The 27,789-nt window shown below is 41.3% G+C and overlaps 1 protein-coding gene across 15 annotated transcripts; it reads left to right on the forward strand.

Annotated features, from left to right (window-relative positions):
* Positions 1 to 4,634: 4,634 nt before the first annotated feature.
* Positions 4,635 to 27,277, forward strand: LOC110508495 (heterogeneous nuclear ribonucleoprotein C). 15 transcript variants are annotated; one of them, XM_090225339.1, is made up of 10 exons: positions 4,635 to 4,806; positions 5,058 to 5,149; positions 16,973 to 17,132; positions 18,426 to 18,691; positions 18,891 to 18,975; positions 19,107 to 19,157; positions 23,292 to 23,458; positions 24,482 to 24,595; positions 24,927 to 25,063; positions 26,604 to 27,277. In XM_090225339.1, the coding sequence occupies exons 3-10, from the start codon at positions 17,128 to 17,130 to the stop codon at positions 26,712 to 26,714; spliced, it is 936 nt and encodes a 311-aa protein (XP_090081465.1). In that variant the 5' UTR covers positions 4,635 to 4,806; positions 5,058 to 5,149; positions 16,973 to 17,127; the 3' UTR covers positions 26,715 to 27,277. The 15 variants fall into 15 exon arrangements, with proteins under 15 accessions (XP_090081465.1, XP_090081468.1, XP_021444719.2 ...); XM_090225342.1 differs by having other exon boundaries at positions 18,891 to 18,963; XM_021589044.3 differs by lacking the exon at positions 5,058 to 5,149.
* The last annotated feature ends 512 nt before the right edge of the window (positions 27,278 to 27,789 follow it).

A 27,789-nucleotide genomic window follows, 5' to 3' on the forward strand; every position in this document is an offset into this window, starting at 1 on the left:
CAGAATGGTCCTGTATTTGGCTCCATCCATCTTCCCATCAATTTGAACCATCTTCCCTGTCCCTGCTGAAGAAAAGCAGGCCCAAACCATGATGCTGCCACCACCATGTTTGACAGTGGGTATGGTGTGTTCAGGGTGATGAGCTGTGTTGCTTTTACGCCAAACATAACGTTTTGCATTGTTGCCAAAAAGTTCAATTTTGGTTTCATCTGACCAGAGCACCTTCTTCCACATGTTTGGTGTGTCTCCCAGGTGGCTTGTGGCAAACTTTAAACTACACTTTTTATGGATATCTTTAAGAAATGGCTTTCTTCTTGCCACTCTTCCATAAAGGCCAGATTTGTGCAATATACGACTGATTGTTGTCCTATGGACAGAGTCTCCCACCTCAGCTGTAGATCTCTGCAGTTCATCCAGAGTGATCATGGGCCTCTTGGCTGCATCTCTGATCAGTCTTCTCCTTGTATGAGCTGAAAGTTTAGAGGGACGGCCAGGTCTTGGTAGATTTGCAGTGGTCTGATACTCCTTCCATTTCAATATTATCGCTTGCACAGTGCTCCTTGGGATGTTTAAAGCTTGGGAAATCTTTTTGTATCCAAATCCGGCTTTAAACTTCTTCACAACAGTATCTCGGACCTGCCTGGTGTGTTCCTTGTTCTTCATGATGCTCTCTGCGCTTTTAACGGACCTCTGAGACTATCACAGTGCAGGTGCATTTATACGGAGACTTGATTACACACAGGTGGATTGTATTTATCATCATTAGTTATTTAGGTCAACATTGGATCATTCAGAGATCCTCACTGAACTTCTGGAGAGAGTTTGCTGCACTGAAAGTAAAGGGGCTGAATAATTTTGCACGCCCAATTTTTCAGTTTTTGATTTGTTAAAAAAGTTTGAAATATCCAATAAATGTCGTTCCACTTCATGATTGTGTCCCACATGTTGTTGATTCTTCACAAAAAAATACAGTTTTATATCTTTATGTTTGAAGCCTGAAATGTGGCAAAAGGTCGCAAAGTTCAAGGGGGCCGAATACTTTCGCAAGGCACTGTATATTTGAGGTAATTCAAAGTAGCCACCCTTTGTCTTGAAAACAGCTTTGCACACTCTTGGCATTTTCTTAACCAGCTTCATGAGGTAGTCACCTGGAATGCTTTTCCAACAGTCTTGAAGGAGTTCCCACATATGTTGAGCACTTGTTAGCTGCTTTTCCTTCACTCTGCGGTCCAACTCATCCCAAACCATCTCAATTTGGTTGAGGTCAATATCTGATGCAGCACTCCATCCGTCTCCTTCAGCCTGGAGGTGTGTTTTGGGTCAATGTCCTGTTTGAAAAACAAATAATAGTCCCACTAAGTGCAAACCAGATGGGATGGTGTATCGCTGCAGAATGCTGTGGTAGCCATGCTGGTTAACTGTGCCTTGAATTCTAAATAAATCACTGACAGTGTCACCAGCAAAGCAGCCCCACACCATCACACCGTCTCCTCCTCCATGCTTCACGGTGGGAACCACACGTGGAGATCATCCGTTCACCTATTCTGCATCTCACAAAGACAAGGCGGTTGAAACCAAAAATCTCAAATTTGGACTCATCAGACCAGAGAACAGTTTTCCACCGGTCTAATGTCCATTGCTCGTGTTTCTTGGCCCAAGCAAGTCTCTTATTATTATTAGTGTCCTTTAGTAGTGGTTTCTTTGCAGCATTTAGACCAAGAAGGCCTGATTCACGCAGTCTCCTCTGAACAGTTGATGATGAAAATGCGTCTGTTACTTGAACTCAGTGAAGCATTTATTTTGGCTTCAATCAGAGGTGCTGTTAACTCTAATGAACGTATCCTCTGCAGCAGAAGTAACTCTGGGTCTTCCTTTCCTGTGGCAGTTCTCGTGAGAGCCAGTTTCATCATAGAACTTGGTGTTTTTTGCGAAAGCACTTGAAGAAACTTTAAAAGTTGTTTAAATTTTCCGGATTGACTGACTTTCATGTCTTAAAGTAATGATGGACTGTCGTTTCTCTTTGTTTAGTTGAGCTGTTCTTGCCATAATATGGACTTGGTCATTTACCAAATAGGGGCATCTACTGTATACTACCCCTACCTTGTCACAACACAACTGATTGGTTGAAACGCATTCAGAAGGAAAGAAATTACACAAATGAACTTTTAACAAGGGACACCTGTTAATTGAAATGCATTTCAGGGGACTACATCATGAAGCTGATTGAGAGAATGCCAAAAGTGTGCAAAGCTGTCATCAAGGCAAAGGGTGGCTACTTTGAAGAATCTGAAATATAAAATATATTTTGATTTGTTTAAGCCTTTTTTGGTTAGTACATGATTCCACGTGTTATTTCATAGTTTTGATGTCTTCACTATTATTCTACAATGTAGAATATAGTAAAAAATAAAGAAAAACCCATGAATGAGTAGGTGTGTCCAAACTTTTGACTGGTACTGTATATACAGTGCATTTGGAAAGTATTCAGACCCCTTCCCCTTTTCCACATTTTGTTACATTACAGCCTTATTCTAAAATGAAATGAATAAATGTTCTTCCTAATACATCTACACACATACCTCATAATGACAAAGCGAAAACAGGTTTTTCGAAATAATAAACTGAAATATGACATTTACATAAGTATTCAGACCCTTTACTCAGTACTTTGTTGAAGGAAATGTCCACCAGTGCTGTTGCCAGAGAATTTAATGTTAATTTCTCTATCATAAGCCGCATCCAATGACATTTCAGAGATTTTGGCAGACCACGTGTAAGCACTCCAGCCCAAGATCTCCACACCCAGCTTCTTCACATGTGGGATTGTCTTAGACCAGCCACCCAGACAGCTGATGAAACTGTGGGATTGCACAACCAAAGAATTTCTGCACAAGCTGTCAGAAACTGTCTCAGGGAAGCTCATCTACAGGGTGTTAACCTGACTGCAGTTCGGCATCGTAACTGACTACAGTGGGCAAATGCTCACCTTTGATTGCCACTGGCATGCTGGAGAATTGTGGTCTTCACAGATGAATCACAGTTTCAACTGTACCAAGCATATGGCAAACAGCCTGTATGGCATTGTTTGTTGATGTAAACTTTGTGAACAGAGTGCCCCATGGTGGCAGTGGTGTTGTGATATGGGCAGGCAGAAGCTATGGACAACAAACACGATTGCATTTTATCAATGGAAATTTGAATGTACAGAGATACTGTGACAAGATCACCTAATTTTTCAGCCCTATGTCGCAAGGATCTGTACACAATTCCTGGGAGCTGAACATGTCCTTGTTCTTCCATGGGCTGCATACTCATCAGACATGTGAGCATGTTTGGGATGCTATGGATCGATGTGTATGACAGCATGTTCCAGTTCCCTCCAATATCCAGTAACTTTGCACAGCTATTGAAGAGGAGTGGGACAACATTCCACAGGCCACAATCAACCGCTTGGTCAACTCTATGTGAAGGAGATATGTTTTTTATTGTATATTATTTCACCTTTATTTAACTAGGTAGGCTAGTTGAGAACAAGTTCTCCTTTGCAACTGCAACCTGGCCAAGATAAAGCAAAGCAGTTTGACACATACAACAACAGAGTTACACATGGAATAAACACACATACAATCAATAATACTATAGAAAAATGTATATACAGCATGTGCAAATGAGGTTGGAAAAGAGAGGTAAAGGCAATAAATAGGCCATGGTGGTGAAGTAATTACAATATAGCAATTAAACACTGGAATGGTAGAATGTGCAGAAGATTAATGTGCAAGTAGAGATACTGGGGTGCAAAGGAGCAAGATAAATAAATACAGTATGGGGATGAGATAGATTGGATGGGCTATTTACAGATGAGCTATGTACAAAAATGTTGGACTGCATGAGGCGGTCGAACCAGATACGGACTGGTTTTCTGATCCACACCCCTACTTTTTTTAAAGGTATCTGTGACCAACAGATGAATATCTGTATTCCTAGTCTTGTAAAATCCATGAATTAGGGCTTAATGAATTTATTTCAATTGACTGATTTCGTTAAATAAACCTTAACGCAGTAAAATCTTGATATTTTTGCATGTGGCGTTTATAGTTCAGTGTATTATTATTATTATTATTATTAATGTAATCTTTATTTAATTAGGCAAGTTCTGAAATTCTTATTTACAATGACGCCGTACAACGGCTAAACCCAGACGACGCCGGGCCAATTGTGCGCTGCCCTGTTGGACTCCCAATCACAGCCGGCTGTGACACAGTCTGGAATCAAACCAGGGTGTCGGTAGTGACGCCTCAAGCACTGAGATGCAGAGCCTTAGACCGCTGCGCCACTCATGAACCCTATTATAAACAAATGTTTTGTGAGTGTGCGTCGTGAGAAATTCTTTGGAAAGAAATTGCGTCCCCCAAATTGGAATACCACTGCTGTTGAGAGAGGTCTCGCGATTTGAACACAAGCTTGACCCTGATCAACACGACCTATCAGCTGCAAGGTTATAACAAAAAAAGCAGGTGACAGACATTGTAATCAACCACTGACAGGAACGGCTTGGGTTTTATAACGAGCAGCCAATCAGATTTGATAGGTGTCTTCTAAAGCGGATTTAGTCAGATAGCGAGAGGCTTAAATCCGCCCGATAAGTAGACCAAGTGGTCCCCCCCCACGCCCCCTTTTTTTCTCTGGAGGACTATGAGAAGAGTGTCAAATTTGGTCAACTAAACATGGAATTGAATTCGCTACGTGAGGCTTATTTGATCGATTACTCGTTTCGTAATGTTTATGTTGCTACACATTCTGATATAGGTGGGTCCACGTGGCATTCCAGTAACTTTGAGAAAAACGATTTTATTTCAGAGTTGTGTCCGTCGTTCTCACGCGAATCTGCCCTCTCATTGGCTAGAATGTTCCCACCTGATCGCGCCTCCATTCTACCTTTGCGGACATGTAATTCCATTGTTAGAGCGGTCAGTCGACTATCTTGTCAATATATATAATATTTGATTTAATACATGTCTTGACTCCCTCCCCTTTATGTGCTGCGCCATTTCGTGCAGGGTGTAACCAGTTTCTTATAGCTACAAGAAGAGTACCTCAGCACTATATTGACATTTTGCTGAAATAAGTCATTTTAACCTTTAAGCTCCTGGTGAGTATTTTGATTCAAGACTGTTTTGATTTTTTTTTCTCTGACTGCAATATCTTTGGAATTTTAATTTTTTAACGCCATTTATTTTTCTATTTGAGCGAGCGGTTAGCTAGCTAACTATTAGTTAGCTCATCATGGTTCCATCACAGAGTTTCTAAACATACTGATGTACTTAGTGACTTTGGTTCCATTAGCGTTTTAGCAAGCTAGCTAGGCCCGGCAAAATGCTGGCTAGAAGAATCCTTAAAATTTTTTGCTAGCTTTTTTGCCATCTCTTTTGTTGTCTTGCAAATTGAGTTCATGATTGTGTAAGCCGAGCTAGTTACATTTTTATGACTATCTGCGAATAACGCGCTCTGTCTGGACAATAACACGCTGCACTGCAGCCGTTTTGCAGCTAACGTTAGTTGGTTAACTTTAGCTTGCAGCATAGCCAACTAATTAACCTTGTGGAATCTGTTTTTAACGCTAACATTTTTTTACTAGCAATCTTCCTTGTTGAACCTTGATTTTGGCCGGTGGTGGTTTTTACATTTTTGTGATTGATTAGCTGGTTTTGGAGTCCTTGGATATCCACAGAAAGACTGATACAGGAACGCTATTTTTGCGGGAATTATTTTTTTCTGCAAGAAATGATGGTTGGCCACCTTTCTCTGGACACGTTTTTCACATAGTTACGTCATTTATTTACTTCGATAATATTAACAATGTGGCAGAAAACACAAAGACATTTGTACTTTTTGTTACCACTAATTAAACGTTACTTTATGAATAATGCAGTTATGTACTCTGTCCTTACTCAGTCTAACTTTGCTAGACCCTAAACCAAGGTAAAGCTAGCTAGATCACAGCTTTTATATTAATGTTGTATTACAGTGTGCAGATTGTGAGTTTACTTAGACCTTCCTGGCTAGGGGTGTGTTTTTCAAACTGTTCCAGATGGAATAGTAATTATTTTAATATACCTGATTTGATCAAGTTGCGTCGTAGTCTAAAAAATAGTGCTTACAGGTATCGGTAGGTGCAGCTCAAACGACATTGACAGTCCACTCTCCATTTTGATAATAGCTAGTACAGTAGTTACATTTACTTTGGAAGTGGTGCTTTCCCTCAGGCCCCTCCCTGCCAGAGACCTCGGCATTGATTGATCAGGTTGTTGGTGTGTTTAATTACTGTGACAAGTGAGAAAAAGTTCCACTTTAAATCTTTGTCATACTAATTGTTATTTATTTGAAACGGTATTTGTCGTTAAGCTAGAAGTGTCATTCGAACTTTAAAATGTGCATAGAGGTCAGGACCATTATGCTTTGTAGACAACTTTTTTCATATCTTTTATACTTTTATTAATTACTTGTGTGCTTTGGGCAGGATTGAAATTAACCCAACTTTCATTTACCTTGTGAAATACTTTGGTACAAAACTCTGTTTTGGATGAGACTTTACTCTATGACCAATTATCCTATTTACACGTAGTCAATTTGTAGTGTTTCTGACTCTTATCTATTCCTCGTATGCTGTTATCTAAATGAGATGTTTTAGGAGCAATTGCTCTATGCTTTTTGTCCAATTTTTAAAGGGATTTATTTCTTCAACATTCTAACATGATGACTAAACCGTCTCAGTGTGTGCATGTTGATTTGTCTCCCCCTAGACACATTCATGGACATTTAGTTAGCTTGCTGTTGCGTTCTAATTTGTCCTGGGAGATAAACATTGGGTTGTTTTACCTGCACATTAGGGAGGCACCGATATATTTTCTTTTTTTACCAATATCCAATATTTTCCTTGCCAAAAAAACCAATACCGATTTATTTAAACCAGGATTTCAAACAGTAAAGTTTCAGGTTTGTCCGTGGCCTCTTCCTCGGTGTCACTGTGTCCGTTTCCATCTTGTCCAGCTGTGTAACATTTCATGTAAACCCTGTTTCTTGCATTGAAGTAGCGGTCCTTGTACCTAGCATCAAACATGGTGGCGACACCGTAAAGCGGCTGAGAGAATGCCACGGAATCGCTTGTTCACAGCCTCTGGTAGAGTACTTTTGCAATTTGTGAAAACTGGCAGTTTTGAGCAGGAATTTCAATACCATGACAGAGGATATCACATCTGCTGCATACGCAGTTGTTCGAATGGAGCTAGCGTGTTCATAGCAGCAGCGGTATGAGAATCAGCACGTTCTTGAGCATGCAATACAGCTTTCCTCAGTACGAAATCCTCGTCGACCTACTGTGCTGTCAGGCTCAGCATGCTCACGGGGATGACATCGCTGGTCCAGATGTCGGTCATGAAGCTAATAGCGGTGACACCCATAGCAAGTAGCTCATGGATGTGCTTTCCAAAAATACTGTGAAACTCTGGTTGAGCAACATCTGAAAAATAGCGCCTACTTGGTAGTGTGTACCGGGCTCGAGGTGCTTGACTAGTCAACGAAAGCCAACATCACCCACGACAGAGAACGGTTGATTGTCAAGGACAATGAATTCCATTATATTGGCACTAATGGATTTCGCCTTTGAATTGTCTCGCTGAAATGTTCTTACTCTTTCAAATGATTGCTCGACTTGAACTTGTTTAGTTGTTGGAAGTGTACGCTTAGTATTTTTATGCTTTTTGTTCTGTGTAGGGCTGTATTTTTCATGGCGTTATTACATCTACTTACAGTGCCTTGCGAAAGTATTCAGCCCTCTTGAACTTTGCAACCTTTTGCCACATTTCAGGCTTCAAACATAAAGATATAAAACTGTATTTCTTTGTGAAGAATCAACAACAAGTGGGACACAATCATGAAGTGGAACGACATTTATTGGATATTTCAAACTTTTTTAACAAATCAAAAACTGAAAAATTGGGCGTGCAAAATTATTCAGCCCCCTTAAGTTAATACGTTGTAGCGCCACCTTTTGCTGCGATTACAGCTGTAAGTCGCTTGGGGTATGTCTATCAGTTTTGCACATCGAGAGACTGAAATTTTTTTCCCATTCCTCCTTGCAAAACAGCTCGAGCTCAGTGAGGTTGGATGGAGAGCATTTGTGAACAGCAGTTTTCAGTTCTTTCCACAGATTCTCGATTGGATTCAGGTCTGGACTTTGACTTGGCCATTCTATCACCTGGATATGTTTATTTTTGAACCATTCCATTGTAGATTTTGCTTTATGTTTTGGATCATTGTCTTGTTGGAAGACGAATCTCCATCCCAGTCTCAGGTCTTTTGCAGACTCCATCAGGTTTTCTTCCAGAATGGTCCTGTATTTGGCTCCATCCATCTTCCCATCAATTTTAACCATCTTCCCTGTCCCTGCTGAAGAAAAGCAGGCCCAAACCATGATGCTGCCACCACCATGTTTGACAGTGGGGATGGTGTGTTCAGGGTGATGAGCTGTGTTGCTTTTACGCCAAACATAACGTTTTGCATTGTTGCCAAAAAGTTCAGAGCACCTTCTTCCACATGTTTGGTGTGTCTCCCCCAGGTGGCTTGTGGCAAACTTTAAACTACACTTTTTATGGATATCTTTAAGAAATGGCTTTCTTCTTGCCACTCTTCCATAAAGGCCAGATTTGTGCAATATACGACTGATTGTTGTCCTATGGACAGAGTCTCCCACCTCAGCTGTAGATCTCTGCAGTTCATCCAGAGTGATAATGGGCCTCTTGGCTGCATCTCTGATCAGTCTTCTCCTTGTATGAGCTGAAAGTTTAGAGGGACGGCCAGGTCTTGGTAGATTTGCAGTGGTCTGATACTCCTTCCATTTCAATATTATCGCTTGCACAGTGCTCCTTGGGATGTTTAAAGCTTGGGAAATCTTTTTGTATCCAAATCCGGCTTTAAACTTCTTCACAACAGTATCTCGGACCTGCCTGGTGTGTTCCTTGTTCTTCATGATGCTCTCTGCGCTTTTAACGGACCTCTGAGACTATCACAGTGCAGGTGCATTTATACGGAGACTTGATTACACACAGGTGGATTGTATTTATCATCATTAGTCATTTAGGTCAACATTGGATCATTCAGAGATCCTCACTGAACTTCTGGAGAGAGTTTGCTGCACTGAAAGTAAAGGGGCGGAATAATTTTGCACGCCCAATTTTTCAGTTTTTGATTTGTTAAAGTTTGAAATATCCAATAAATGTCGTTCCATTTCATGATTGTGTCCCACTTGTTGATTCTTCACAAAAAAATACAGTTTTATATCTTTATGTTTGAAGCCTGAAATGTGGCAAAAGGTCGCAAAGTTCAAGGGGGCCGAATACTTTCGCAAGGCACTGTACATTACATAGGTATGAACGTCAGCTTTGACATCGGTTTTGCACATCGGCGTTAAACTAGACAGGGCCGATGTTGGCAATTTAGAATTTGACTAATTTTCAGTCACACTGTGTTCTCTACTCAAACAATTAATCCACAGATAAAATGGGAAACCTCTAGTTTAGTTTTTAGATTCCTTGATTAATCTCTCCTCATTCATTATTCTGTAGATTTTATATGGCTGTTGGCAACAAACTTTAAAGTATATTACCGCCAGCCACCGAGTGGCGTGTGGACCTCGTTAATCTTTCTATCACTCACGTGGGTAGCCTATATGCTCAAAAACCAATGAGTAGATGGAAGAGGTGGAACTTGCAGCGCACTAGCTCCTGGCTACACAGACGCCTGCGAGCATTTTGGATTAAATTATTGAATAACGTGAATTTATTTTGCAAGCTATAACACAACGCAGGTGGTCTGGTAAGCATGTAACGCTCCCCATTGTTAGTCACATGATTTCCAACATTCCATTCAGGGTTGGAAATGAACATCTGCTGATTGCTGGTAGATTGTCACTGGCAGGTAAGAATGTATATTTCACCAGCCACGTTGGCAGGTGGTCATAGAGCATTTTGGAACAGTTTTAATCCAAAACCCACATGTAGAAGTTGGTTGAAATTGACAAAGGCTTATAAAGTGTGACTTTCTCCTCGTTTCATGGCCAGTTACATAGTTTAGTTTGCGTACTTGGTTGTTTTTCAATGTTAGTTTGAGTTTGCTGCAACTGTCTTCATCTAGGAAGATGTCAGTCAGAGATTTACCATGGTAACGGCCTGTCCCTTAAAGGGCCAGCTGAAAATGTTTCTCAACTAATGTTTGTGCTTGATTGAGCATGCATCACTCCTAAAAACGTGTATTCATTGTTCTCCTAGATTTAATTAAGTGTCTACATTTCAACTTAGGAGCACCTCATGTACTCCTTGTAAAAAATGTCAGCTTAGAGCCCCGAACTATAATAATGGTAAGCTGTATCACTCAGCTTTTTGGCAGGGCAGGCTTGATGTTAGTACATTGGTTAGAAGACGCAGGTCAAAAAAAATAAATGAAATTACCCCTTTTATTTTAATTAGGCAAGTCAGTTATGAACAAATTCTTATTTTCAATGATGGCCTAGGAACAGTGGGTTAACTGCCTGTTCAGGGGCAGAACGACAGATTTGTACCTTGTCAGCTTGGGGGTTTGAACTTGCAACCTTCCGGTTACTAGTCCAACGCTCTAACCACTAGGCTACCCTGCCGCCCCATTACTTATTACTAGTAGTACATTTCTTGTTTTTGAAACATTAGAAAGCGTGCTCATTTCTTGTGTTCAATTATTGAGAAAATAATATTTTGTCTAATTAAAAAAAAGAAACATCTACCTGCCACAGTGGCTGGTGGACCTAAGTTCATTTCCCACCCTGATTCCATTCACTGTGAACAATGCAACTTTTGACACATCTATTTTGACAACTTTCCCAACAAGTTCAACAAAGTTAGTGTGTGGTATCTTCCTCCACTCTGCCATTCAAATCTGGAATCCGAACAACTTTTACAGATCTAGAGGTACACACGTTTTCAGTGTTCGAAAGGTCATGAATAATCCTGGGAAAGTCATGGAATTTTTAAATGGTGTTTTCCATGCCTGGAAAAGTTTTGGAAATGCTAAAATCCTAACAGTTCAGGAGAAGTTATCGATATTCATTTATGTTAATGTAATTTAGGCATAGTTTTAAAATATTGTATCAATTAAATAAAAATCTACGTATCAGCCAGGATCAGAATGACACTTTATCGCATCTGTTTATGCACATCACCTGCATGCGTGCGAGACGAGTAGGCCATTGCTCAAGGAGACGGAGACAATCGGAAATAACAGCACCAGGTAGACCTATATAGCCTATACAATAGGATAGAGAACAGACTAACTAGGTAGCCAATTCAAACATATATTGTACCCTGTAGTTAACTGTTTAGCTATTATTAGCATGAATTTATGTTTTTGTCATGTCCCCAAAACTTTCCACTGACACTCCTGAATAAGGCCATACAATGTTGATTAATTTGAACCAGTGTTTCCCAACCCTGGTCTTCGACTACCCCAACAGTACACATGTTTGTTGTAGCCCAGGACAGACACAACTCATTGATTAGATGACAAGTTGAATCAGGTGTGCTTGTCCAGGGTTACAATGAAATGTGTACTGTTGGGGGCACTCCAGGACCAGGGTTGGGGAAACAGTGATTTAAAAAATATTTTTGACAAAACAAATTATTCACTTCGCCATTGTATTAGTTGGGATTTGGTTCAATCGTGATGAATCGTAATGTGAAACAAAATAATAATTTGTAAATTGCGACCAGTAATTTTAGGAAAAAAGATCACATGTAGCCTTTTGGATTATGTGGCTTCAAAACTTGTTATAGATACTTCCAGTTGATTTGGGCATCCAATGTTTTGGACATTGCAACTCAATAGATGCTTCTCAGTCTGCAAAGTAAACACTTCAAAAGTAGCTAAAATTGACCAAACTAGAATATACATTTCCTGTACATTTGTGGGCTTGCTTCAGCTGAATAAAAAGATTTGAGGCCTACCGCAGCCATTTGATCTTTGATATGAAATTAGTGAAGTACCAAGATGGAATTTGTCCGATTCCAATATTTTCCTTGTCAAAAAAAAAGTTCCAGATATGTTAACATTTTAGCGGCATTCTAGTACAGTTAAATAGTTAGACCACTGCGTCCATGTGTGTTAAGGCACTAAAGCTTGGTGCCAGATGCATCCACTACAGACCCTGGTTCAAATCCAGGCTGTATCACATCCGTCTGTGATTGGAAGTCCCATAGGGCGGTGCACAATTGGCCCAACGTTGGCCAGGGTAGGCTGTCATTATAAATAAGAATTTGTTCTTCACTGACTTGCCTAGGTTACACACACCACACTGACCCAATAGTTATTTTGTTGGCATTTACGTATGTCCTCATTTTACCAGTAAAACATAATCAAAACCCATTTATTTTGCTTGCTGTGCTGTTTCGTTGTTCAGTCATTTCATTCTCAACCAGGATTTTATCATACAGTACATGTCAAGCAGTGAAGTTTCAGTTCTGTCTGTCGGTCTCCTCTCTTCCTCTGTGCGCACTGTCACTGTGCCCGTTTCCATCTTGTCCAGCTGTGTATGTAGCATTTCACGTAAACCCTGTTGCTTGTCTGCATCGACGTAGCGGTCCTTGTACAGAGCATCGAGCATGGTGGCGACACAGTAAAGCGAGTGCCACCACCTCGCTTGTTTACAGCCTGTGTGGACAGTTTTGTTGAGCAGGCGTTTCAATGCTTTAACAAAGGGTAGTTGATGATCTTATTTCTCGAGTCAGTTGTTCGAATGGAGCTAGCGTGTTCATATTCTCAATTGCCATTGAATTGGCAGCAGCGGTATGTCAACCAGCACATTCATGAGCATGCAATATGACTTTCCTCAGTACGAAATTACGACGACCCACTGTGCTGTCACTCAGCATGCTCAGGGGGCTGATATAGCTGGTCCAAATGTCAGTCGTGAAGCTAATAGTAGTGGCGTGATTACTGTGTAACTCCGGCAGGGCAACATCTGAAAAATGGCGCCCTTGGTAACGTTAGTGTGTACCGGTGGTCGACCAGTCGGCGAAAGCCAACATCACCCACGACAGAGAACGGTTGATTGTCAAGGGCAATGAATTCCATTATCTTGGCATTAATGGATTTCGCCTTTGAGTTGTCTCGCTGAAATGTTCTTACTCTTTCAAATGACTGCTTGACTTGTTGACTGCTCGATCCACACAGCAGACATTGTGGGCTAGGTTAGGAATGCTGTGTTGCACGTGTAGGGCAACATTTTACGTGGTGTCATTACGTTTTTATATGTGTATGCACATCGGTTTTGCACATCGGCGTTAAACTAGACATCGGGCCGATACCGACGTTGCTTTTTAACGTTACCAAGTGCGCTATTTTTCAGATGTTGCCCTACCGGAGTTACACAGTAATAGCGACGCTGCTATTAGCTTCACGACTGACATTTGGACCAGCTATATCAGCCCCCTGAGCATGCTGAGTCTGACAGCACAGTGGGTCATCAAGGATTTCATACTGAGGAATGCCATATTGCATGCTAAAGAATGTGCGAACAACTGACTCGAGAAAGATCAACTGCGCTTGCAGCAGATGTGATACCCTCTCATGGCATTGAAATGCCTGCTCAACAAAACTGTCCACACAGGCTGTAAACAAGCGATTCGGTGGCATTCTTTCTTTACTGTGTCGCCACCATTCTCAATGCTCTGTACAAGGACCCCTACGTCGATGCAGACAAGCAACAGGGTTTACGTGAAATGTTACATACACAGCTGGACAAGTTGAAAACGGACACAGTGAGAGTGCGCACTGAGTAAGAGGCCACGGACCGACAGCTGAAGCTTCACTGCTTGACATGTACTGTATGATGAAATCCTGGTTGAGAATGAAACGACTGAACAAATGAACGACACAGCAAGTAAGTGAAATGGGTTTAGATTTTTTTTGCTAGTAATGGGTACATATGTAAATGCCAACAAAATAACTTTTTGGTGTGTGTAACCTTTATTTAACTAGGCAAGTCGGTGAAGAACAAATTCTTATGACGGCTTACCCTGGCTAAACGCTGTGCAAATTGTGCGCCACCCAATCCCAATTATGGGACTCCCAACCACGGCGGGATGTGATACAGACTGGATTCAAACCGGGGACTGTAGTGATGCCTGCTATGTGTGTGTACTATTTAACTGTTCTGGAATGCTTAAAATGCTGCTAAAATTGTATCACTCAATTTCTTTTTTGGCAAGGAAGATATCGGCCAAAAATGTAATATCGGTGCATCACGAGTCTATGCTACATCAAAACTATGAAATAACATATATGGAATCATGTAGTAACCAATAAAGTCGCTATCAAATCAAAATATATTTTGTATTTGATATTATTCAAAGTAGCCACCTTTTGCCTTGACAGCTTTGCACACTCTTGGCATTCTCTCAACCAACTTCACCAGGAATGCTTGTGTATGCTTCTCCTTCACTCTGCGGTCCAACTCATGCTTCTCCTTCACTGCGGTCCAACTCATCCCAAACCATCTCAATTGGGTTGAGGTCGGGTGATTGTGGAGGCCATGTCCTCTGATACAGCAGCTCTCCTTGGTCAAATAGACTTTACACACAGCCTGTTGGCCTATACCACCCCTGCCTTGTCACAACACAACTGATTGGCTCAAATGCATTAAGAAGGAAAGAAATTCCACAAATTAACTTTTAACAAGGGACACCTGTTAATTGAAATGTATTCCAAGTGACTACCTCATGAAGCTGGCTGAGAGTGCCAAGTGTGTGCAAAGCTGTCAAGGCAAAGGGTGGCTACTTTGAAGAATCTCGAATATAATATATATATTTTTAAACCATTTTTGGTTACTACGATGTTATTTCATAGTTTTGATGTCTTCACTATTTTACAATGTAGAAAATAGTAAAAATAAAGAAACCCTTGAATGATTAGGTGTCAAATTTTGACTGGCACTGTACTTACATGGACGTTTGGTTAACTCATGGAGAAGTCATGGGAAAAGTCATTAAATTCCATTTGTCAAAATGTGTATGAGCCTTGTTTTATTAACCGCATCAAATCTTTGCAACAACTGCCGTTTTAATTTTTTTTTTTTTACCACTTTCCCAACAAGTTAGATGACAACTTGGGTATGAAATCTTAGTCTGCTTTTCAAATATGAACCTCTTCCACTACCACAAACAATTTAAGTGCTAAAGCAAAGCCCCAACCTGTTTCACTTCATGTGAAATTATCATCCTAATTTAGGGCCAGGAATTGCTGGGTACCTCACGATATTATCACGAAACTTGGGTGCCGATACAATATGTGTTGCTATTTGATACTGTGATTTTTATTGCGATTCAATGTTCCAAACATTTTGCTCACCGTATGTCTGCTGCAGAGAGATGAGAATGAGTTTTAATATCCCTATATGTAACTATACATTTTCCCCTCCCCCATCTACTACTAATAATAATCATGCCTAGTACAGGGCAATTTCACAATAAGAGTGATGCTGAGACTAAGATTTCACTTTAAAATGTAGGCCAAACAAAAACCAATGATATCAAAAAGTTAACGAACCATAACTCTATGCACAATGACTACTTTTAACAATTTCCACAATTGTATAAAAACACATTTACTTCAATGCAAAGTTTGGTAACATAATTATGGTTTGTGCTGTGATTCTTTTACCAAACTTTGCATCTGCTCTCAAGTAAATGTGTTTGTAAAATGTTGAAGTTGTCCTTGGCGTTGTTTGTCTGACTTTGCAATCAGTGGTTTTAGTTCTGTTCACTTTAAAATGTATGCCAATCTGAGTCTCCACATCACTGTTACCCTTGAATTACCCTACACAGTCTTATTTTCACTTGTATCCTATCAAATTGTATTTGTCACATGTGCTGAACAGGTAGACCTTACTGTGAAATGCTTACAAGCTCTTAACCAGCAATGCAGTTAAAAAAATATTTACTAAACCTAAGGTACATTTTTTTTTTAAATGTAAAAAAAAATAAAAAAATAACAAGGCTATATACAGGGGGTACTAGAACCGAGTCAGTGTGCAGTGTGTGTGTGTGTGTGTGGGGGGGTACAGGTTAGGTGAGAGAATTTGTACGTGTAGGTAGGGGTAAAGTGCGTAGATAATAACAAACCAGTGAGATACAGCAGTGTAAAAACAAGGGGAGGGGGGGATATACCTGCTCTGACAAATGTTATAATTGTCCACTTGGGTTGCTTGAAACAAGGGAGTCGGGACCTTCAGCTCTACAGTACTAACGCCAAGTCCCTGAAGTGCACACCACCCCACGCAGTGCTGCTGAAGGCCCATAAGCAGCTTGAGTGTTCTGGTGGCCCCTGCATAGAACATTCCCTGTTGGGGAAATCCTCAAAAGTAGGCATAGGCCCGCTTGTCCTCTCTTACGTTCAGACTATTTAGCTTCTCAGTGTGTTCATGCAACATAACGTCCCAATGTTATTTCCCTGTGTGCATCACACATGACTGCCCATCTAGTACATTTTATGACTCAGCTATTACCACATTACCTCCTATTGCTTATTCCCTTAATTGCAATTAGAGCTAAGCATGTCTAGGCCCACTGTCTGTCGCAGGAACTTAGTCTTGCAATGGATGCCTGACCTGTAATAAAATTTAAAAAATCTGTCAACATATTGCTGCTGTTGCATAATCTGTCATTAAAAGTACTTGAAGTATATTGCATCTCCTAAACAAGTTGATAGGCTAGGCAGTTACACATCAATAGCCGAAAGTGTCCCCTGAATGTGCTCCTCTATAGGATTGCCCTGAACCCTGTTTTTCTCTGCATTTGGCTCATAATTGAATTATGTACAAAACCCAACCAGGTAAGACTGTAATAACCCTGTACATACAATGTCACTGAGGTGTGTTCTCTGTCGCCCGCCTCAGTATAAGTCGTGGGGCGAAGTTCTGCGTTCTGAGAGGGTGCTGATGAAGTTGTAGTTTTTGCTGAGAGCACCCAAGACACCTGCCCGCACACATTGGCCCTGTGCTCAGTGTCAGAACTGACTGACAGACAGACGATCGCCCTGCACACAGACGCTATGGAGTGAGTGATTGGTTATTTAACCCCCAACGGTTGTTAACGTCTCCTTTTTTGACACTCAGGTTGTATGCAGTGCCAGTGAGATCTCACTCCCTAACGTCCGATTGTGCCCAAACTCCTTTGCTCAGCTTTCCTTAAATTACCACATTTGCCACTAGTATTATAAGCACCTAATTTGTACACACTCGAGCCCTTTCCCGACCATATGCTTACAGTGCTAAATAGTAGCCCATAGTGTGACATTCTCAATGTTCAAGCATTTATCCATTTACTACTTTGAGACACTTGTTGACTATGGCCCTAGATGTGCAATTCAGGCAATATGATACAAACCCTGCAACAACCTGCTACAGGTGGATTGGAATACACACATTGCCCCCTTCCACACTGCTGTTGTCTGAAGTCATGGACACCTGTGTGCATCTGTTTCTTCCTGGAAATGTGAATTGTATTAAGCTATTGAATGAGTTTTGGTTTGTGTATGAAATGGGGTGTGCAGCTTCTGTATGTCTGCATAAATATGACGTTATGGTATTTTTCACATATGGTAATAGAAGTTGTCTGATTTACTTATTGTGCTTATCCTGGATCTTTTTTTACAGCAGGACCTCCTGGATTTGTGTCATATGCACAACACTAGACATACGTACCATAAATGTACTACCAATATTAAAGGGATACTCCGGGATTTTGGCAATGAGGCCCTTTATGTACTTCCCCAGAATCAGATTAACTTGTGGGATACCATTGTTATGTCTCTGTGTGCAGTATGAAGGAAGTTCGAGGTAGTTTTCCGAACCAATGCTAACTAGTGTTAGCATAATGACTGGAAGTCCGTCGGTATCTACTATACATACTATCAGAATGCGCAATGACAAAGTCTATGGGTAACGTTAGTTAGCATTGGCTCGCAAAACTACCTTGAACTTCCTTCATGCTGGACACTGAGACAGCAATGGGATCCACAAATGAACCTGACTATGGGGAAGAAGATAGAGGGTCTCATTGCCAAAATCCAAAGTATCCCTTTAAGGCTAATGGTTGTTACATTACCAACACATGGGACATCAATGACGGATTTTAATATACGCCACAAACACATTTGTGCAAGCTACATGGCTGGAGCATGAGATGCTTAAACTATTTTACATATAATATTACACTGAACAAGGTCAACCCGTGTTCATTCTGAACATTCCTTGACACTCGTGTTGTTTGTATATAAAGATGGTTGAGTAGTTTTATCTTGTATTGACAGTTAATAATTGGTTTCACCCGTCTCCCCTCCTCCACCAGTCTGTCCCCCACCACCAGCAGCCTGATGGCCAGCAACGTGACCAACAAGACAGACCCGCGCTCGCTGAACTCGCGGGTCTTTATCGGGAACCTCAACACGCTCCTGGTCACCAAGGCAGATGTGGAGGCAATCTTCAGCAAGTACGGCAAGATTGTGGGCTGTTCTGTGCACAAGGGCTTTGCCTTCGTCCAGTTCGCCAACGAGAGATGTGCCCGGGCCGCTGTAGGGGCCGAGGATGGACGCATGATCGTGGGACAGGTGCTGGGTAAGGACTAAAGCCAGCCTGGGGCTGGTGAGCAATGCCTCAAACTCACGGTTCTATGGGTATTGTGCCAAACTGACCTGACCATACCCGACCTGCTTGTGGAGAATAATAGTTTTTTTTTTTTTAAAGGTGCCTCTGTAATAGACTGAATATGAATAAAGATTGTATTTCCAACTAAGACTATCTCTCTCTTCCTCAGACATTAACTTGGCTGGAGAACCCAAACCCCACAGGTCAAAGACCTCAAAGCGCTCGGCGGGAGAAATGTACAGGTCTGATTCAATGTAAAGAATCCCATTTTTAAATATTGAATATTTTGAACCTCCTCTGGGTCTCCAAATGTTACTCTGATAATTCCTCTTCTCCACTGCATACGTGTATCTTATTTTGACAGCTCTTTTTCTTCTCCCCACAGTAGTCCCACGTTTGATCTGGACTATGACTTCCAGAGAGATTACTATGACCGGTGAGTCCAGTGCTTTGTCTGTTCCCACATCCTATGTTTTAGCTCTATTTTACCTATACTGAACAACAATATAAATGCAACAATTTTAAAAATTTTACTCACAGAGTTACTGTTGGGGCTGTTTTCGGTGCGTATTACCGCCCCACACACGAGTCATGAAGGCAGTCAAATTCCATGTGACCGTTTAGTCACGGTAATTAGGCTTCTCCAAGCTCAGATGCTGGTCATTAGTAGCCTACCAAACTTGCTAACTTCCGGGTACTCAGCTCTCTGTCCCTCTAATCACTCTGACATCAATACAAATGTATTCAAAAATCTAATCAAACACTTTATGAGAGCCCATGAGCTCATATTGCGCAACATTTCGATAGGCTATGCAATTGTCTGAAAACGGAGTGATGGCCTCTACTAAAAATAGGAGGATCAGCTTTCTATAGGCTAGGCCTATTATATTTATTTCTCAACTTTCCTAATATTAAGCACGTTGCTTATATTTACAACAGAAGTATAGCCTGGCTGGCATGAAAATCAACCACGGGGAAAAGCGTCCTCCATTCGCTATTTAAGTGCATAGATTACATGTATTTTTTTCCCGCTGCCCCTGTTTCGATACAGATACATGATAATGGTCCATTCTCAATCAAAACAAGTTTCACACATATTATTTAGTATATGTAAAGACCAGATTCAATCAAGAATAGTCTGATAGATGACAATATAAGCCTATCACTTGTGAATGATGCCCAGCATAAAAAACAATGCCCTTTTTTGAGACCTTTTTCGATTCATAGTCCCAAACCTCATGTAACCTTTCACATAGCCATATGTTTCAATAAGGTTTGTATCACAACTAAAGTGGCAAAATAACTTATTAAAATTAAGCACATTAATCCGCTTTACAAGGGGTGTAGAGCCTAACTGGCATACATATGCAGCGTGTGAATTTCAAGTTTGGGGAAGATCATTTTCACCATAAAAATACACTTTTGATAATGGGTTTTTCCGCTAATGGAATATGCGCGCATATAGCCTTCTACCCTGTGTGCATTGCTGCACTTATAATGTGAAAAAATAGCCTAATAGTTTATCAGCATTTTAAGCTAAACGTTCTGATCTGTTGCATCAGCCATATTGTGTAAAACATGTTTTGATGGTCATGGTTGTATTAATTTGGGATCTATCGCATCCCACAACTGTCCCAGACTATTTTTGGAATATTTATTTCTCACACCGAATAGAATAGGTCAACCTATGTACTATGCAGGATAGTAGATTGACATAGGCTAGTGCTTTTGCTGTTTGTTAGACCTACTCATCTTGTTGGCTGACAAAGTAAATGTGGACAGTTCTTCCAATATCTTCAATATGCACGTCGGAACGGGATAAGGACGCGTGCAGTTGATGACTTTTCCTAGAGTGACCAACATTAGAAAAAGTGAAACATTGCCTTTGTTCATATTTCCATGAAGGCTGTACACCACCAGGGTATAAAGATTGTCTTCGGGTCAATTTTGACCCGGCAGTTATACAATTATTTCTACACCACAAAGACACACACACACACACAGAAATTGAGATTGTGTGCTACTGATTGAACTCAGCTAGTAGCTCCTGAAGAGGAAGATCACCATGGTTGGCACAGTTAGAAAGAACAAGCCTGAGCTCCCTCCTGCACTCCTCGCAACAAGGGGGAGAGAGGCCTTCTCATCAGTTTGCCTTCACCCCCACCACCACTCTAGTTTCTTACCTCCCAAAGAGGAACAAGAATGTGGTCCTCCTGAGCACACTGCACAAAACGGCTGAGATCAGTGATCGTGAGGACAGGAAGCCAGCCATTATCCTGGACTACAACCACAACAAAGGAGGCGTGGACAACCTGGATAACGTGATTGGAACTTATGAGGATGGCTGGCTCCTGGTCATCTTCCATAACATCATTGATATGTCCTCATACAATGCCTTCGTGATATGGAACAAGATCAACCCTAACTGGATGCGGAACAAGAGGAGGGTGTTCCTGGAGCAGCTGGGAAAGGCACTTGTAACCCCACACATTCAAAGAAGGGAGTGCCTGCCCCGCACAGCAGCCTCTGCAGCACTTGTGAAAGCTGTTCAGCTGCAGCTGGGGCAGGCAAGAGGAGGAGATGCAAATTCTGCCCCCCCAAAGAAGGACTGTAAAATAAATACTATGTGCTGCACATGTGAGAAATATATCTGCAAAGACCATGCACACACTTGCATATTGTCCTACATGTGCTGATTAGAGTTTATTGATTTTTGTTTTGTATCTTATTTTAATCATATTTATTGTTCATACACCATGTGGGTGGGGGCAATGTTTTTTTTGTTTTTTTTTTAATGGGAGAAGACTAGTATTTTGTAGTTGAGCTCCTCATTGTACAGTATATAAGAATATATCACTATGTTGCAAAAAAAGTTAGACTGTTTCCCTTCAATAAAATGCAACTACTTTCTGCAAATTTCTACTACTTTCTTAGGCTATACAAGTGCTATCTCTTGCTAAAATATTATTGTTTACACCTATGCAGTAATAATAATAATTGACAGGTGTGTTGTAATAAAAATGAGTGGTGTCCACTGGTTAAATGCAGTCTTTCTGCATTGTGCAGAGGGAAAACCCCAGATATTCACAAAGTTTGATGAATGACGGGTTGTTTCTTGATGCAAAATAGATTTGGGGTTTAAAATTCAATGAAGCTGCTTTTATTTTAGGGGTTGAGTGAAATATACAGAATGTTAAGACTACACAAGGGTTAAAAATCTTAACATATAGCCCGATGTTTGTAGAACAACTAAAGTTACATTAATAACTCTAAATTAAGCATAAAGGAATAGCTATTTCTTAACTTCTCAACATAGAAGAGACGCATGTGTGCACTCCCCCATTCTTTGGAGAAAATATCCTTTCTATTTCATTCAGCTTTGTTCAATTGTATTCTTCATACTACAAAATAATTCCATGGAATTCTAAGCAAATTTTGTCTGCTAAATTAACTAGTGTAGCCCACAGCCATTTGGCATAGCCAGATCAGGACCTAACATACTCTGAGTTGTCATTATGTTCTTCTGAAATAGACTACACTTTCTTCATATCTTTCTTCTTTAGACCGGTCTAAAATAAATAATGGATTTATTGTGAAAGTGTAGGTTATAAATGTAGATGTTCCAAAGGTCCGCATCATTGGCTTGTCGGCTATGTGTGGAGGCCAGGAGATGCTAAATGTGTTTATGCTAATTAACGGTCAGTTACCGTGAGACTGACCAGTTATTTGCTTGACAATCACCAGCTGACGAAATGTGACCACCGCAGTCCTAGTTACAGTTCATATATTGAAATAAATAAATTAGGCCCTAATCTATGGATTTCACTTGACTGGGAATACAGATATACATCTGTTGGTCAGAGATTCCTTAAAATGGGCCTCACAATCCCGTCACAGTATTTCTGTACATTCAAATTGTTATCAATAAAATGCAATTGTTTTCATTGTCAGTAGCTTATGCCTGCCCATACCATATCTCCACCACCACCATGGGACACTGTTCACAACATTGACATCAGCAAACCGCTCGCCCACACGACGCCATGCACATTGTCTGCGGTTGTAAGGCTGGTTGGACACGACGTCTAAAACGACTTTGGACATGGCTTATGGTAGAGAAAATAACATTACATTCTAGCAACAGCTCTGGTGGACATTCCTGCAGTCAGCATGCCAATTGCATGCTCCCTCAACTTGAGACATCTGTGGCATTGTGTCGTGTGACAACTGCACATTTTAGTGGATTTTTATTGTTCCCAGCACAAGGTGCACCTGTGTAACAATGCTGTGTAATCAGCTTTTTGATATGCCACAGCTGTCAGGTGGGTGGATTATATCGTCAAAGGAGAAATTCTCACCAAACAGGGATGTAAACAAATTTGTGCACAAGATGAGAGAATTAAGCATTTTATGCATATGGAAAATTTCTGAGATATATTTCAGCTCATGAAATATGGGTCCAACACGTTGCATTTTTATATTTTTGTTCAGTGTAGATTACACTAATTCCTCTTGGATATTGAGTTAAGGCAGTAGTCTGTTCATTCATTACTTGCTCTTCTATTCTCAGAGTGTACTCGTACCCATCCCGTGTGCCCCCTCCTCCTCCACCCTTGTCCCGAGCAGTGATCCCGTCCAAGCGCCCGCGGGTCAGCATGACTGGAGGGGGCAGCCGCCGCAGCAAGGCCAGTTTCTCCTCTTCCTCCAAGAGCAGCCAGAGGGCATCCTCAAGAACAAGTCAGTGCCCAGCCCCCTCTGCTATAGCCACTCAACTAGCACAGTAAACTTGCACATTGCCCAGTGGACTTTTTGTAGCACCTTCATGCAGTACCTGCTGTCAATGCTCACCAGGGACTAAAATGAACACCTGCCAAATGCGGGTAGATTTTGGCATTGGTGGGTAAGATGTCTATTTCACCTGGCGGGTGGTCAAGAGCTCCACAGTGCAAGCATTTCACTTTCATTTGCGAATAGAAAGTCAAGTATGATCCCATTTATAGTAAAATAAATGCTGCAGTAACTGTTATAAAGTATTTCTGACATTTTTGCTTCATAGCTGGTAAATTAATCGCACAAAGTCAAAGCTCTACGAATCCTATAATAGCCTATTCCACCTCGCGCTGCATCACTGCCTGGCTGGAGGCTGTGTGCATTTGAAGAGCTGAGTGACAGATTCATTTTTTAGAAGCTCTGCGCATAGGCATAAGTTGGTCTAATTTATTTGAAACCAGTCTACTGAGGTGAGACCTTGTCCTTGTTTCTTGGCTATTTACATTGTTTTGTTCACAAGATAGGTTGTTATTCTATGTTTGGGCTTCAACTGCTAGGGAAGAGAAGACCACGCTTCTACTAGTCAGACTCAATCTCACATGCACAAACATGACAAGTCGTGTTACCACGGTAACCTCCCGTCCTTAAAAGGGGCATCTGAAATGTTTTGTCTCATCTGTGATATTTTGGTTAAGACTCAGGTCACACAATGAAATGAAATTAAACAATAACCCATTACTTCTTACTAGTAATACATTTATTGTTTTAGGAACAATACATGGGTTTTTTTTGTATTTTAGAGAAAAAAGAAGTTGTGGCTGGTGGACCGAAAAATATATTTTTTATGCTCACGGTGCAGGGCTTGAGGTTAATCGCATGTTTCTAATGAAGGTTACTCTCGCAGCACCGCATACAGAGCTTCATAAGGTATTGGGGTCAATCTCTTAAACCTTTATCCGTCTCTTTTTTTTCTCTATCTCTTTCTCTCAGTGAAAACAGATGACCTGCAGACCATCAAGAAGGAGCTGACAATGATTAAACACAAAGTAGACTACCTGCTGGAGAGTCTAGACCGCATGGAGAAAGACCACAGCAAGAAGTCAGGTAGGGTGTAGGAGTGTCACCTTAACCATGTGATCAATGCTTTTATAAAAAGAAAGTCGCACACTATGCTCCCAAACATTTAATGGGTATAGCATACAATGCCTCCTTCAGGGTTACATGGTAGATGTTTGAACCAGGTTACGTGGACAGTCAACTTTTATAACATAAAAAAATAAATAAATGAATGAGCTGGTGTGTACTCTGTATGTATACCGGCAATCTTAGCATTCCTATGACTTGTATGTACAGATAAGTGATTTCATTTTTCAACTTTTGACGACGACTTTTTCTCTGGCTTGTTTGACCCGGATCGCGCTCTTTCTGCGAGCAGATGAGAAGGGTGCAAAGCCTGAGCCTGGACAGGTGTCCTCACAGCAGCACTGCAGCATCAAGGAGGAGAGCATCAAGAGGGAGAGGGAGGATCTCAACGACTCTGAGGAGGAGGGGGATCTGCTGGAAGAGGAGGAGGTGAGATGGAAGAAACGAGGGAGGGGAAGAGGAGAAAACATTGATGAATGGCAGTATGTTGAAGTGTGTTTAACACTGATCAAAAATGTAAACACAACATGCAACAGCTTTTAAAGATTTTACTGTGCTATAGTACATATAAGGAAATCAGTATATTGCAATAAATTAATTTGGCCCTAATCTATGGATTTCACATGACTGTTGGTCACAGATACATTAATAAAAGGTAGGGGCGTGGATCAGGAAACCAGTCAGTATCTGGTGTGACCAATATTAGCCTCATGCACCGCGACATCTCATTTGCATAGTTGATCAGACTGTTGATTTTGGCCGGTGGAATGTTGTCCCACTCCTCTTCAATGGCTGTGCGAAGTCGCTGGATATTGGCGGGAACTGGAACACAGTCATACACATCGATCGCAAACATGCTCAATGGGTGACATGTCTGAGTATGCAGGCCATGGAAGAACTGAGACATTTTCAGCTTCCGGGGGGAATTGTGTACAGGTCCTTGCGACATGTGGCTGTGCATTATCATGCTGAAACATGAGGTGATGGGGACGGATGAATGGCACGACAATGGCCCTCAGGATCTCGTCACTGTATCTCTGTGCATTCAAATTGCCATTGATAAAATGCAGTTGTGTTCATTGTCAGTATCTTATGCCTCCCCAAATCATAACACCACCAGCACCATGGGGCACTCTGTTCACAACGTTGACATCAGCAAACTGCTTGCCCACATGACGCCATCTGCCCCGGTACAGTTGAAACTGGGATTAATCTGTGAATAGTACACTTGTCCAGTGGCCATCGAAGGTGAGCATTTGCCCACTGAAGTCGTTTACGACCCCCGATCTGCAGTCAGGTCAAAACCCTGGTGAGGACAACGAGCACGCAGATGAGCTTCCCTTAGATGGTTTCTGACAGTTTGTGCAGAAATATTTTGGTTGTGCAAACCCAGTGTCATCAGCTGTCCGGGTGGTTGGTCTCAGACTATCCCACAGGTGAAGAAGCCAGATGTGGAGGTCCTGGGCTGGCTTGGTTACAGATGGTCTGTGGTTGTGAGGCCGGTTGGACGTACTGCCAAATTCTCTGAAACGACATTGAAAGGCAGCTTATGGCAGAGAAATTAACATTCAGTTCTCTGACAACAGCTCTGATGGATATTCCTGCAGTCAGCATGCCAATTGCATGCTCCCTCAACTTGAGACATCTGTGGCATTGCGTTGTGACAAAACGGCACGTTTTAGTGTTGTTTTATTGTCCCCAGGACAAGGTGCACCTTTGTAATAATCATGCTGTTTTAATCATCTTACCTGTCAGGTGGATGGATTATCTTGGCAAAGGAGAAATGCTCACTAACAGGGACGTAAACCAATTTGCACACAATCTGAGAGAAAACGCGTATGGAAAAATTCTGGTATATTTGATTTCAGCTCATGAAACATGGGACCAACACTATACATGTTGCATTTTATATTTGTTCAGTGTAATTTGAGTATTATTTATACTCACAGCACCTAATATGCTCTCGCAGGTGAAGAGTCAACAAAGAAAGGAGGAGGATGATGATGAGGAGGAGGAGGAAGGAGAGCATGTGGATGGAGACGACGATGGTGACAGTGTCAACGGAGATGAGGACTCTTAGACCACACGCAGACTGATGCACACTTGTACAGACAACGCATCCACATGGCTTCGAGTGGCTCCTCCGACTCCTATTTTAATACCCACACTACTCCGAAACGTGAGAAAACGTCAATGCACACACTCCGAGAACACCTGCCCCCACTACCACCCTTCCATTGTCCCACAGGTCTTTTTATTTTTCTTGATGCAATTTAGTTCATCCCTGTTTCATCCCACTCCTATCATTGTGTTATTAATTTAGCATTGTCTTGCAGCCAGGTACATTGAAACGAGATGTAGATAGTGAGCGTTATGAAGTGATTTGTTGTGCTGCTGTTGCTCTTTTGACCAGCAGAGAGCAGAAATGGCTGTTCTCTGACCTGAGCCACAAGTCAAACCACCACATTGGCTTTACTAGCATTGGTAATCAAGCAATGACAACAACTTTAAAGATTGAGTGAACATTTGAAGAAAAAAAATGGTCCACTTGAGTTTGTATGTTCCTGATTTTCATGTCATTACTCTTTTATACTACTCGGTCTAAGTTGTACTATAATAATAAATTGCAATTAAATACTCAAATTAATTAGTGCTTCTTTATTTCATTGAAACAGGTTTTCAGATGCACACCTAATTTATCAGGTGTTATTGTGTTTGGGTGAAGATAGCACAACAATAAATAACTGGCGTGTTCTGTGGATCACCAGAGGGCACCGTGTTTGGATATCAGATCACTTCAAACAGTCTCTTCTCATATCCTTTATCATGGTTCCACTTCAAGAACCTCCCAACCAGGCATGCAAACAGATGATGCGTTGGTGTTCATATAGGTAGTAGGTACACTAGGGCTGTCCCCATTGCGGAAGCCTAGACTAAAAGCCAATTTATGCTTGATCCGAAAATGTGGTTGGAGTCTCCATATGAAGTGGCGATTTTAGCATGTAAATCTTGGTGGGGCAAGCATGGTGGGGGATTACGCAGAGAAGTAGGCCTATAGGCTACCAGGCCTGCACGCAAATGTAGGCATATACAGTACCTTCCTGAAGTATTCAGACCTCTTCACTTTTTCCACATTTTAAATTTTAAGTTACAGC

The sequence above is a fragment of the Oncorhynchus mykiss genome, chromosome 28 (assembly GCF_057628025.1).
Source record: "Oncorhynchus mykiss isolate SJ-2025 chromosome 28, ASM5762802v1, whole genome shotgun sequence".
Taxonomy (NCBI): Eukaryota; Metazoa; Chordata; class Actinopteri; order Salmoniformes; family Salmonidae; genus Oncorhynchus; species Oncorhynchus mykiss.